Source organism: Mercurialis annua, linkage group LG6 (assembly GCF_937616625.2).
Source record: "Mercurialis annua linkage group LG6, ddMerAnnu1.2, whole genome shotgun sequence".
Lineage (NCBI taxonomy): Eukaryota > Viridiplantae > Streptophyta > Magnoliopsida > Malpighiales > Euphorbiaceae > Mercurialis > Mercurialis annua.
The window spans coordinates 39,356,728-39,370,676 of NC_065575.1; the positions used below are offsets into that span (position 1 = coordinate 39,356,728).

The 13,949-nt window shown below is 30.6% G+C and overlaps 1 protein-coding gene and 1 long non-coding RNA gene across 2 annotated transcripts; one reads left to right on the plus strand and one right to left on the minus strand.

The window, feature by feature from the left end:
- Positions 1 to 1,819: 1,819 nt before the first annotated feature.
- On the plus strand, positions 1,820 to 3,197 carry LOC126686247 (uncharacterized). Its single transcript, XM_050380290.2, has one exon. It carries the CDS (start codon positions 2,018 to 2,020, stop codon positions 2,633 to 2,635), a length of 618 nt encoding a protein of 205 aa, XP_050236247.1. The 5' UTR covers positions 1,820 to 2,017; the 3' UTR covers positions 2,636 to 3,197.
- A 1,626-nt stretch (positions 3,198 to 4,823) lies between these two features.
- LOC126654121 (uncharacterized) lies at positions 4,824 to 7,398 on the minus strand. The gene is made up of 4 exons (XR_007632424.2): positions 6,894 to 7,398; positions 6,765 to 6,823; positions 5,535 to 5,625; positions 4,824 to 5,134 (listed from the first exon to the last, which is right to left on the minus strand). It is a non-coding gene; the product is annotated as an uncharacterized LOC126654121 (long non-coding RNA).
- Between the last annotated feature and the right edge of the window lie 6,551 nt (positions 7,399 to 13,949).

The window sequence follows — 13,949 nt, forward strand, 5'->3', positions numbered from 1 at the left end:
TAACAGCCATCGTGATGCAATCAGATTATTTATGGTCAATACGGTGGGTCCTCAAATTTTTGATTTGAGCTATGTATTTCTCCACAATTTCACTCGAAAGTTGGGAGATTCTTGCAAGATATACGAAGGTCACATTTGGTGCCCCATAAAATTCCTCATGGAATTTTGTCTTCATGTCCTTCTTAGAGCAGATCAAGTTTATTGTCAAGTGCGAGTACCAAGTGAATGTCATCTTGGTTAGTGAGCTAGCGAAAAGTCTCAACTTCTAAAAATTACAGGGCCCTACCGAGCTAAAAACATGGCCATATGCTCCATAGCTGACTGGCTACGCTATTTTCCCAAAAACAAGTTGAACTCCGGCACTCAGGAACAAGTTGACCTTCTCATGTATGATGGTCTTCGAGTTGGTCTTAGGTCTACTCCCAACTTTTCTAGCTCGTCCAAGAGTTTGAACCGATCATCACCTTCATTCTAATCTCTAATCAACATACTCTCCATACATGTGGACATTTTAGGAAAAGAACTATGTAAGTTTATAAAAAGTTCATACACATGTTCCTTACCTGAGCATCGCACCATATAACCGCCTCTAGTACTCGACCCAGCATCAGGTCGATTCAAAATCTTCATTGACTCATATTGCAATGTCGAATCTATTGGATTGTTGAGTTTAATTGGATCTCCCTTGTGCATCAAATCTAGTCGGCGTTGAGGCGAGATGGACCCTTACGTTAGCATTATAGGGGATGTGATGTCACGACATGACTTTACCCAACGCCTCTACTACCGAGTTCCGACTTGATCTCCACTTGTATGACCGTGTGATTGCTTATCATGGTCTTTTTAATGGTTGCCTCATCAAACATTGGCCGACTTTCATGAGCTATCTCATTCCTCATATTGGTAAAAACGTCCACAAAAAGAGATGGGCAACTAGGAGGTGGTCATAGTCACTCATATCATCCTCATGGACTTGGTTGGGGTCCTTCACTCCGGGATCACTCGTCTTCGGAGTAGCGGGTGGAAGGGTGGGGGAGGGGGTGCATTGGAAGTTGCTGGTTCGTTTTGTCGCCTTTTATCATGATCGTCTCCATGTCTACATCTAATTCTCTTGACGATTCGCTACCTTGTTCAGATTGAGTTCGATTGCGTGAATGAGCGTATGTGATACTTTTCTTCTTAGTACCAATTTTTATGTTGATCATAACACTTTCTCAATGGATTCGTTAAAAGATGTTTGTATATAAATATCTGACACACACAAATCTTTGCATTTAATAAATAAATTTTGCCAGGTCTAATGCTTTATTCCGTTTTAATCGGAAAAATAACAAATTGGGGGGTGAATTGATCCTTTGTTCATAGATTTATGGTTCAATGAGTTGAACTGATTAAATACTATAAACTACAATTTAATTAGAAAATAAAGAACTATATATATTTTTACAATTTAATTAGTTCTAATAATTTTTAGTTTTTACATTTTTTTCCTGTTCAAAGAGATTGAACCATATTTCCGATAAAGAAAAATCAAATGGATCAATCTTCGGTTTTCAGCCAAACCGATTAAACCGATCGGTCCAGTTCGATAATTAAAACACTGATTTACTATTTGCTTTTGAAGCACCAAGTACGCCAGTAAAACCAATTTTGACTAAAAATAACAGAAATCTCTTAACCTTCTTTTTTAGGCAGGCAGTTGAAATAGAAGGAAAATTGAGAGCATGAGTTGTATAACTCATAGAAATAATTGCGTTAGTACCAAATTAGACGCATTGCCAAATTAAACAAACCTAAGAATATTCTAACATTCTTTGCTAAATTACATATAAACCCTAGTTTCTCTCCATTCTCTTTCTCTCAAAGGTTCTTTGTATCTCCCTCTCCTCTCTCCTGCATTTCTGCAGGAGAATTTGAGCCCCTTCAAAGAAACCAATTATTAGTTAATCACCCATTTAATTATCTAGCCATTTTAAAAGGAGATCCACTCTCATAATTCTCACCTCTTTTTTCTTGAATGGAAGATAATTCATCCGCTGTTGTCTTCTCCAGCAATACCCTAATCAAGAACCAGAATGGTGATCCTGGTCACTGTTCCTTCATCCCCAAGAAAAAGAAACGCGGCCCTATGCATTTCTTTAGGGTTGCTTTGTTTATGATAAAGTCCAAGAAAACGAAAAATGCAAAATCTGTCTCTATTGATGCAGTTTCTATATGGGAGAAGCTTTTTGGTCTGCATGTTAAAAACGGGTCCAAAGATCCACCGCGGCTAACGGAGGGTGAAACCGCCGCGTTGGCGCCGGTTTTAACGAACCCGGTTATGGAACATCTTGAGGTTTTTACGCCACCTATGTCACCAGCTCAAGCAAGCGTAGCTTCATCGTCTTCTTGTGGTATGAGCCAATATGCATCGGCAACGAATCTTCAAGATCTCGCTGGGGTCGATGAAGGCGATGAGATCGACGATGAGGATGACGATGAGGATCAAGAAATTGGTGTTAATGGTGAGAAAGGTGGCGATGAGATGATTGACCTCAAGGCTGAGCAATTTATTGCTCAATTCTATCAACAAATGAAGATTCAACACGAGACTTATAATAATCGCCGCAACAGGCGATCGAATTTTAGCCAATAATTTTGCAAGATTATTATCACATACGTTGCATGGCGCATGCATGGATAAATTTGGTATGTCTTTGAGTTTCTGTTGTTGATTAAGATATGGGGTTTGCAGGATATTGGAGAAAGAGGGAGAAATGAGGAGATATGGCTTACGGGGAAAAATAAATAAATAAACAAATAAATAAAGGTTTACAATGGGTTGATTTTATTGTTTTAAAGAAAAATTGTGTTGTAAATTAGGTTTAATTAAAGTGATTTCTAGTTTTAAAAAAAGAAGTGATTTCTGATAATTGAAGTGAAGGAGGATCATCGTATAAAGTTGGGGCTGTGATATGCATAATAAATTGAGGACGATTACTAAGTTGGCGTAATTTGTGTACTCTATTTTTTCGACTATGATGTCGTTTTGTTATTGTCTTTTTGTAATTTCATGTACTTGATTAATCATTTTGTTTATTATGTGTAAAAACAAGAGAGGATCCAATGTAGCAATTTTGTTTGAAGATTAGGGAAATGCATGGATCCATATTTTGAATGTCATGAATAAATGGAAAAAAAGAAAGATCTATTTCTCAGATTTATGCTTTTTTTTAAGGATCTCTTATTTACGCTATCAATGCACTTAATCATTGTTAAGAAATATACTTATTTCCATTCAAAAAAAAATATACTTATTTGTTGGTACGTTAATATCGATTAACATGCGTATTAATTTGACCAATTAAGATTGTATTATTAATGACGAAGTTTTTTTTTTGGTCAATAAACCAAACGAGATTTAGATTGCACTTATACTGCAGAATAATACAAAGGGATGAATCCCTTAAAGACAACACTGCTACAAGCAGATGGGTTACAAACAATGACGGAGGGAGGGGTAGGCTGCGTATGGCCTTGGCCCTCCCTAAGTTTTTAAAAATAGCTAAATTAGCATGTGGAACTTTTTTTTTACAATTTGGCCCTCCCTAACTTTCAAAAATTATCTCATATATATAGTGCATATTGCAATTTGGCCCTCCCGATATAAATATTCTAGCTCCGTCATTGGTTACAAAGGGATAAATCTCTTAAAATCAATACTGCTACGAGCAGTAACTTACAAAGGGAACTCCCCAAAAAAATAAACTCTAATGCCAAATTAAAATCAATTGGCTATTACAGTTAATTTGTAAATCTCATTAACACACAATCTTTAATCAAATTGTAAAAAAAAAAAAAAAATCAAATTGTAAACTTCAATGCCATTAGGAGACTTCTGGTTGAAGATCACATTATTCCTATGAATCCAAATGAAGTAAACAGCAGCAGCGAAAGCAACTCTCTAATTCCTGAGAAAAGATTTTTGCCTGCTGAGTATCTACACATCCAAGACAAGAGAGGCGAAGTTTCTTTTCTCCGGTCAATAAATTTGTTAATTTTTTTTTGATTAATAGAGTTCAATCTTTTTTTTTCCTAAAATAATATATATACTTATCTATTGTTACGTTAATATCCTTTAACATGCATATTTGATCGATTAAGAAATTTATTGCATCATATGCAGGATCATTGGCTTTAAGTTTCATTTAGTATATAATATCTACTCCTTCAGTAGGTCTCATATATTGGTTGGATCATGATTTATGTGGTGTTACTATAAGTTATTTTGGTTCGATTTATTGCCGAAATTGGATTGAAACTGTTTTACTATGACATCTAAACCAAACAATTTCTTTAAAAAAAAGTTATATTCACTACCACATAAGTCACTTTCAGCAACACCGGATAAGTGTTGCTTTATGTATAAAAACCATTGCCTTAGGCCTATTGCAACGCTTTTCAATCAGCTACATTTGCGGCCGCTGCAATAGGTCTTGATAGCTATTGCAACAGTTTTTTTAAACTATTGTAATAGAAATAAAACTGTTGCAATTAATAGCAACAACAACAGTTTCAAACATTTATTGTAACAGTTTTATAATGTATTTTAGGCAACATTTATTTTTATTAGGCAACGATTTTTATAGTACTTTACGCAACATTTATTTTTATAAAGGCAACATTTATTTTTATGAGGCAACGATTTGGATAGTACTTTAGGCAACATTTTTTTTCGTAAGGTAACGATTTGGATAGTACTATATGCAATGGTTTATAGAAAGCGCAACAGTTTATATTTGAGGAACAAAATTTAAAAGCAGAAATTAAAATTATTCGCTAAATTTAGAAACGGAAAACATTCACTAAATTGGAATAACATAAAATATTCACCAAAATTAGAAAACGGAAATTATTCATAAACTTCAGAATCGGAAAATATTCCATCCATCCATTACATCACAAGCAGAAAATGTTCACCAAAGTATTTTTTAAAAATAACTAAACTTTGAGCGCGTTTTTTGCTACGGAACCATTTTCCACAAATATTTTGCTGAAATCCTGCAAAAACGCCCCGCATTTCTCTTGTGCGTGGCAATGAACATTTCCGCCAATGACTTTGATGACAACTTCTTAGTTAAGCTCCTTACCAAACCTGAATAAAAGACAATGCATCAAGGATTTCTAGCAAGCTCCTTACAATAATTAGAATATCATTATAACACCTTAGTTTAGGAACAACAACAACCAGACAAAAACAATGATGTAAGAAAGAGGATACTTTGAAATTCCTAGACAAGCAAAACTAATTCTGACACCTTACATGAGAATTTTGACAAACAAGCAATTGATAACAACAAGAAAAGGAGTAAACTTATTTCATAAACAAATGCAGACGGGAAAAAGCAAACAAAATTTATAGGGTCACAAAAAGAGTCAGAAAATACAATTCATGTGGTCTATCTCATATTAGTTGCAGGTTCAGAAATAAAATGCTACTAGAACATACATTAATGTGGTGCACTAAAAATAGGTGTTTCAGGTATAATACTTACTGCATTTCTATAATTTTGGAGAACTTCTTCCAATCTCTGTTGTAACATTTAAAGTCGGTCTCTGCTTCCTTCCTAAATCCAGTCAGCAACTCTGCAAAGATATTCAACATAAGCAAACCAAAACTCAGATCAAGCATACATACCTTTAAACATGTATAAAACATTCAATGATTCATTACCAGAAGTCCAGTATCATATTAAAATATAAAGTAGGTAACTAAAATAATAACTACAGTGATTATTCACCTAAATGTTTATTGAGTTGGCAATTGTAGTAGAATCATGTATGTCTGTAATTTACTGTACTGAAAGAAACATAAACATTATTCAGAATCCGGTTTACACTTTACAACTTAAATGATGGTTGAATATTTCAACTTCTATGATTAAAGAATAGAAAATATCTAACAAACTATGTACTATCATAACTTAGTAACAACGGATACTAATTTAGTAGACTACGCAAACTGCATTGCATACCATTCTGATGCTTATTTAAACTCAAAATGGTATCACTAGCATCACAACAAAGAATAAGCAAAAGAGTAATTCCTGAAACAGAAACATCGGTATAATATAGTGGAACATTATAGTTTTCTATATCAATTCATGGTGAAACGCAAATAGCTATGTCCAAAGTAAAAGCATATAGCCTCCATTGTTTAAAAGTTGACAGTAGAGAAATTGGCTTAATAAAAGTAAATGAGCATGAAAGGCAAAATAAAAAAAATAAAAGCTGTGCCATAGAACCACTTTTGCTATCATTAAGGTTACATCTGAATCATTTAAAATTTCTCTTGAGATTATGTCAATAAAAGAACAGCAAACTCAGAACAATTAAAAGCAGGCTGATACACAATTCAAAACAAGTGGTACAACAAACTGTTGAATCTAACAATTGTGTCAAAACACATAATTTAATCATAAATATTAGATACTAATACACAATCAAAAGCTTTGTGTGATAAATAAAATCACCCTTATAAATGCTCAAACTTAAGCCCACTGCTCCATTGTAATCAAAAGTTGGCAAAATAAAACTAAACTTCACACAACCAAATCATAACCAGAATATAAAGAATTTTAACTGATTAGTCAATAACAATTCTAGTTTCCATTAAATCTAAATAGATAAAAATGAAAATCAAATTCAGATAGATTAATTTAGCTAAATTATTACTATCAAAAGTACACCAAAACACTCATAATTATAATTAAAATTAGACTTACTTAGTAGGTGAAGACATTAAAAGAGATCTTCAAATTATTCGTAAACTCTAGGTTGCGCTCTGTAAATGTAATTGAAAATGAGATTAGCTTCAATCGATGAAGAAAAGAATAGATTGAAAATAAGATTACCTTCAAATTATCCGTAAACCCTAGGTTGCGCACTGTAAATGAAATTGAAAATGAGATTAGCTTCGATCGATGGAGAAGAGAATGGATTGAAAATGAGAATACCTTCGAATAATCTGTAAACCCTAGGTTGCGCACTATAAATAAAATTGAAAATAAGATTAACTTTAATCGATGGAGAAGAGAATGAAATTGAAATTGAGATTACCTTCAAATGATCCATAAACCCTAGGTTGTGCACTGTAAATCAAATTGAAATTGAAAATAAAATCAAAAATAAAAATGAAGAACGATCGCTTACCTTTAATCGAAGAGAGATGGCGAAGAGAGATTACAAAAAAGAATATGGAGATTGACATTGATTTAGTAATTTGGTGAAGCTTTAATGAAACCAAACATAAAGTTATTTAGTGATTGTTGAGATTGAAAAATAATGTTAATATCTCATCATCTACTGCTGCTTAATAATATGTCATCATATTTATGAAAATTGTACAAATTTGTGGAACTGGTAGTCTGGTACAGTAAAAAAAAAGAACTTTAATAAAAAAAACTATGATTTAATTATCCTAGAAGAAATGGATTAAGTTTTTTTAGAAAAAATAGTGGAGAATGATAATTACAAATATAACAGAATAGGAGAAATTAAATTATAAAAAAACTTCAAAACTAAAAAATTTGAGATTTTAATTCAAAATTTAATAGAGTGATTTTGAATTTTTTTAATGAAAATATAGTAAAAGATTTCACATTTTAATGAAAAATTATAATTAAAAATTTTCAAAATTTTTATAGTATTTAAGATAAGACAACAGTTTAAAAGTGTTGCTAGATTCAGTTAAATTGTTGCATTTTCTTAAGCTAATGCAGCAGTATTCTATATATGTTACCTTATGCTGTAAATTTGTGAATTTTGTTAATTTCTTTGCAACGGTTTTTAACTGTAACTTTTCTGCTGCCTTATATATACTATTGCAACAGTATTGAAAGTGTTGCTGTGTTAGTGTTGCTGAAAGTGACTTATGTGGTAGTGATTTCTGACCAATCGAATTGAACTGATATATATATATATATCTGTTTGAATATTCGGTTTGATTCCGCACACTCTACCTAATTGATCAGAATGTTGGGTATATATCAAAATTAGTTACTTGCACTATTAAATACAGAACGATTCATCAAATTACTTGCACTATATATTAAATCGAAGAGATTAAAAGTTTAAAGAAAGCTCAAGAATTTATTGAAAGTTTTTGTTTTATTTTGACTACATGATATACTGATACTGTTAATTCAATGATCTTATTAATTTGTATAATATAAAGGAAATTAATGCTGGTTGTCATTTGGTGGCAATTAAAATTTGCAAGTATCGAATTTAATGGCAAAAAAAAACCCAAACCTTTACGACTTGTTGCAATTATATCCAAACCTTTTAATTTTTGCAATAATATCCAAATTGCATTATTTTGTTGCAATAATATCCAAATTGCACTTTTTATATGAATTTTTTTGAGTTTTTTTATCATTTTTTGGGACTTTTACTATATTATTATACATCAAAACATAATAATAGCCTAATATCTTAATTGAAAACAACAAGTTTAGCCATCAATTTGACTATTATTGCTACAAAAATGCAATTTGGATATTATTGCAAAAATTAAAAGATTTGGATATAATTGCAACAAATCGTAAAGGTTTGGGTTTTTTTTACCATTAGGCCAATCTAGAGTTCAGTTTTTATTTTCTTTTAATTTTTGAGCTAATTAAGTTGTTTTATACTCAACTGATCTACCAAACAAATTAGGAGTTACCTCATACTTAATTATATGAATCGGGCCAGACCAGATAATCTAGATCTCTCAGAGTCTAGGGTATTAAACTTGATTAGGAAGGTACTCAACTATCTGAAAATTTCAAAATGAGTACTGAATTTTTTTTGTTATAAAATAAATACTGAACTGAGCGAAACGTTTCAAAATGGATATTTTCAGTCACTTTTTGCTGACGTGACTTCTTCCTTCGTCAAATCTATGAAAAACACGAGGCTGAGAATACTTATTTTGTAACGTTTCGCATAGTTCAGTACCTATTTTGTAATAAAAAAAGTTCAATATACATTTTAAAACTTTCATATAATTCAGTACCCTTATAAGTTTAATATTACAGAGTCTAAATATATATGTTCATGCTTTATATTTTTACACCAACTTAATAAACAAAGTCAAACTGATATTTTAATCATTAACTGGACCAAATAAATATTTTTTATTTACCAAAAAGCATGATCAAAGTAATATTTTGACTTATATAAATGGGAGGAATTTACATTTTTGCTATTTAATTAATAAACTTTTATATAGCTCCCAACTAAAATAAAATAATTATAAAACTGTTATGAAACATATATAAACTTATAAAATAACTATTGTATTATAATTCATATGAAATTCATTTAAAAAGTAATTTGAAATTTGATAAATTTATATATTTAAATTTATATGAACTTCGTATAAATACATAGCTCAATTGTAACATTTATTTTAACCGTAACAAATGGAAACAAATAAATTATGACAAGAAAATTAAAAATTCTAAACAAACAATTTTTTTAAAATATATTACAACTTATGAATTCAAATAGAAAAAATTAAACACATATGAAACAAAAATGAAAACAAACTCTCTTTTTGTCCCATTTAATTTGTCTTTTTTTTTTTAATTTTTAATATTCCAAAAAATGTCCTTTAGTATTATAGACATATTTGTTTACTTTTAATATTTATAAATTTGATGTATAAATTAATGTGCAAAATTAGTAAAAAATAATAATTAATTGGATTTGACTTTATCATATATAAACCAATGAGCTATAGCTTCAAGGATGTAAATGTTAAAAATAGTAACAGGTTCAATTTTTTCCATGAGTACTTCCTCCTAAAAAATACTAATAAAAAAGACTTCACCATTTATAGCAGTGCATCTTAAATTTGTGACACTTAATTTTAAATGGTAAGTTTATAATCAAAATTATTTTTTGAGAAAATATATTGTACTTTCTTAATTATTGTTCAACAGGACAAGTTTATAGACCGGAAAAAGAACATTTCCATCAATAACATAATCACTGTCGAAAAATGCCCTATTTAGCAAGGGCATGGGCAACTTGATTACAAACTCGACTGAAATACCAAAAGCTAAGCGGACGAGTCTCCAAAATAGCTAAACAATCTTCAATAATTAACTGAGTTTGGTCAATTGCACTGTGCACTAGCAGGTTTATGCAACCCATGCAACATCAACGTCACATATAACCTCTGATCTAGAAACCGTGCACTAGCAGGTTATGATAAAAAGGTTATAATATAATTATAATAAAGTACGTTATGATAACGTTATGATGATATTTTATGATATTGTTGTGATAAAGTCTATTATGATAATATTATGATAATTTTTATAAAAATAGGTTATAATAATAGTATGATAAAGTTAATGATAATAGTATGATAACGTATGAAAATAATTTTTACAAAATAATTATGATACCGAGATAATAATGTCACTAATACTTTTATGATAACGGAGTAAAATCATAATTATTTTAATACCGAAAGTAAAAACTTAAATATGAAAAAAACGTGAGGTATTTTTTGCAATTTTTCCGTGTTGAGTTAAAAAATACAAATATTTTTATTTTTTAGGTAAATATATAAATCTTTCTAATTATAATTCATTGAATGATGGAGTGATGACATGATTGAGTGATGACGGTCTACCAAAAAAGTTGAACTAATTTAAACGTACAAAAAAAAACTTTAGATATTGAAGGTTATTTGTAATGTATATAAAATTAGTAAATTAATACCATCAACATTTGTAGTGATTTAGGTATATTGTTTAAAACTTGACGTCTCTTAATTTATTATTTTTAAATTTTGTAGTATATTGGCGTTTTCTGACTGTTGGAAGTTCATGTGGCAAATGAGATTGAACAATAAATTGTCAAATTTAAAATGATGTGTTTAGAATTTAAATCGCTACAAATATAAAAAATTTATATTTATAAAACAAATAACCTAAAGAGAATATATGACAACACGTACGTCGCTAAGTTGGCATGCAATTTTTACTCTGTTTTACCGCATAAGTTTTAAATAATCGAAAAACAGAAATGGACTATATAATAAAAATTCTAAAAAGACAACGTATAAGAATGCCACAATTTAAATATCGTGTTTAAATCGCAAAAAAGTTATTATTTTTCTTGTTTATTTGTTCTTAACTTTTGCGATTCACTTAAAAAACAAAATATACTGGAAACAAAATCCGCTAAAATTTGCGATTCAATTTGCAATTAATTTATTACTCCATAGGCTAAATATAATCGGTAAATTTGTATATTTTCCTTTGTTCTTTTAGAAAAAAGAAAACTAATTATTTTCATGAATTCATCAATAAGCACTGCACCTCTGCATTATCAGCATTAATCTCTAACGAAACTCCACCATTAAACTCATTATCATGGGAATAAAAACCAACCCAATTTGTCTATCAAAATTCAAAACAAAATTCTCAAACTAAAACAAAAAGGAACTGTTCAAGAGCATCAAACAGAAACAAAACTAACAAGGGACCTATTCCTCTGACGTGGAAAAACAATCACAGCCGTCCAAAAACAAATCGGAATCTTTTTTTTAGTAACCATGTATGATCCGAGAGCATCTATTTTTAATCCAACGGAGCCCATTTCTCAAAGAATTTTTGACTTTACCTTCAACAGTGTAAATCTTGTACTTAGCAATCCTCTTCTTTCTCCTCGTTTCAGGATCGCTAAAACCGCCCCAAGGAGTCGGTGCTGTTGCTGCTGACGCGCCTCTGCCGCTCGGTCGAGTCGGAATCGGAGATGGATCGGGTGAGTGGCGAGTTCGAGTCGCGTAGATCTGGTTAGTGTTATTGCCGAAACTCTTCCCGCTCACTACCTCGAATCTTCTTCCTCCGCCTCCGTATGATATTTGACCCGAACCATACCCGTTACCGTACCCGTCCATATCGATAACGCAGAGAGATTGGTTAATAGAAGTGAAATGTTTAGCCGTAGGGGTTGTACATAGAAGTGAGTGGGAAATGCATAGAAGAAAAGAATCTAACAAATAGAATAAATTAAATAGAAATAGAACAGAGAAGAGACTGGCGAAAGAGTTTTTTTATATATATGTTTATTAATTATATTATTTTATTTTAGGCCTAATGTCTTAAAAAACCCCGACCTTTTAGCCCCTTTTCAATCATACCCTGACGTTGCAAATTTGTCAATTTTACCCTATTTTACATTTTTGTGTTTCAATTGTACCCTGAAAAATTAAATTAACGTCTTTTGCGTTTGGAAATTTGTTTAAAACATTCTACATGTCTTGCATATATTAATTGTATATTTCTAAAATTTATTTAAATTTAGTTAAATTAATTAAGAGTTTAAATTAGTGTTAATTTGATTATAGTTTTTAGTTAGTTTTTAAAAATAAAGGACTTATTTGTACTTTTTTGAATAAAAAAGAATTTAATTTCATGTTTATACTTAATTAATTGAATGATTTCATTATTTAAATAAAAAAATTAACAAAAATTAAAATATTGGGGTACAATTGAAAACGGAAAATTCAAAAGTGGGTAAAATTGACAAATTTTCAACGTCGGGGTAGAATTGAAAAAAAGTTTAAAGGTGAGGGGTTTTTGAGTGATTAGACCTTTATTTTATTAAAGCTAATTTTAGATTTATTTAGTTAAAAAGGAGGAAGCTGGAAGCTAAATATATAAGTAGCACTAGCAGACCAAATCTGGCATTAGCTGGAAGTGATGATATAGTTAGACTATATAATATACTTCCTCTTTTATAGTTTTCAATATTATATTCTACTTTAATATAGCATCTCGTAAGAATCAGCGTTTTTAAAATGAAATCGGTAGCCGAACTCGATATTATAAAGGTCGTGATTTTTTATGTAATTTATATATGGTCGTTCAAACTATTTTTTTTAAAGAGACTTGAATTTGTGAAAATAAGCTGGTTTTGTAGTTTATCGGTTTAGCGGATCACCGGTTCATACAATTTTTCCTAGCTCAAAAGTAATTGAATTTTTTTTTATAATTGGCGAGGGAAGGGCGTTTGTAGAAAAATTTAAACCCAATATTTAACACTTTGCTGCTCAATGTTTATACTTTTAAAAAAAAAATTGAATTGCGAAAATCTTTGATTTACAATTGAACTGGTTTGATTGACCGATTTGATTTGATTTTAAAAAAATTGGCAAAATAATTAATTTATAATTATTCACATTGAATCTAATCTAAAAATAAGCACAAAATAATATTAATAATTTTTTCCAGCATTTGGTTATTCATAATTTCCTTTATTTACGTCGGAATTATTGCATCTTATTGTATGGGTGACTGAATTTGAGAAAAATTTCCATATCCTGACTACAAACCAATATAACTAATAAAGGTATCTGTCATACAATAATTAATCAGTTAATTTCTAGGATTCGGTTCTCTATTACCGACACTGTAATAGAAAAAAAGATTTATGCTGTGGTGATTAGCTATGGAAGATATGAAGCAATTAGTGTATCCCTGAAAAATTTACATTTTAAACGTTCTTCTGAATGAGTACGAACTAAATTCATATACAGCGGTGAAACCAGAAGTACAATTTAGAAGGATCGAAATATTTTATGTTCGGCTATTTAAAAAAATCAAACGGCTGTAAATGTGTAAATTTGCAATTGTAGGGGCGGTTTTAATCGCCTACTATAGGGGGAAAAACCGCCCAACACACGTAGTGGCGGCCCGCCCCTACTAAAAAAATACCCAAAAAATTTATTTATTTTTAATTTTTTCCGGCAAGGAGGGTCGGGCAACCCTCCTCGACCCTCCTTAATTCCGCCACTGTTTATGTATACAGCTAATTAAAATTTGAGGTCAAAATCTGCCTTCTACAAAAGACCTCCACTATTTGAATGAGGATTGATCTAAATATGGAAAGTTTAAAGGTCT

Excerpts from the sequence above, each read along its gene's own strand:
- LOC126686247 (XM_050380290.2), top strand. The coding sequence starts at position 2,018 with ATGGAAGATAATTCATCCGCTGTTGTCTTCTCCAGCAATACCCTAATC.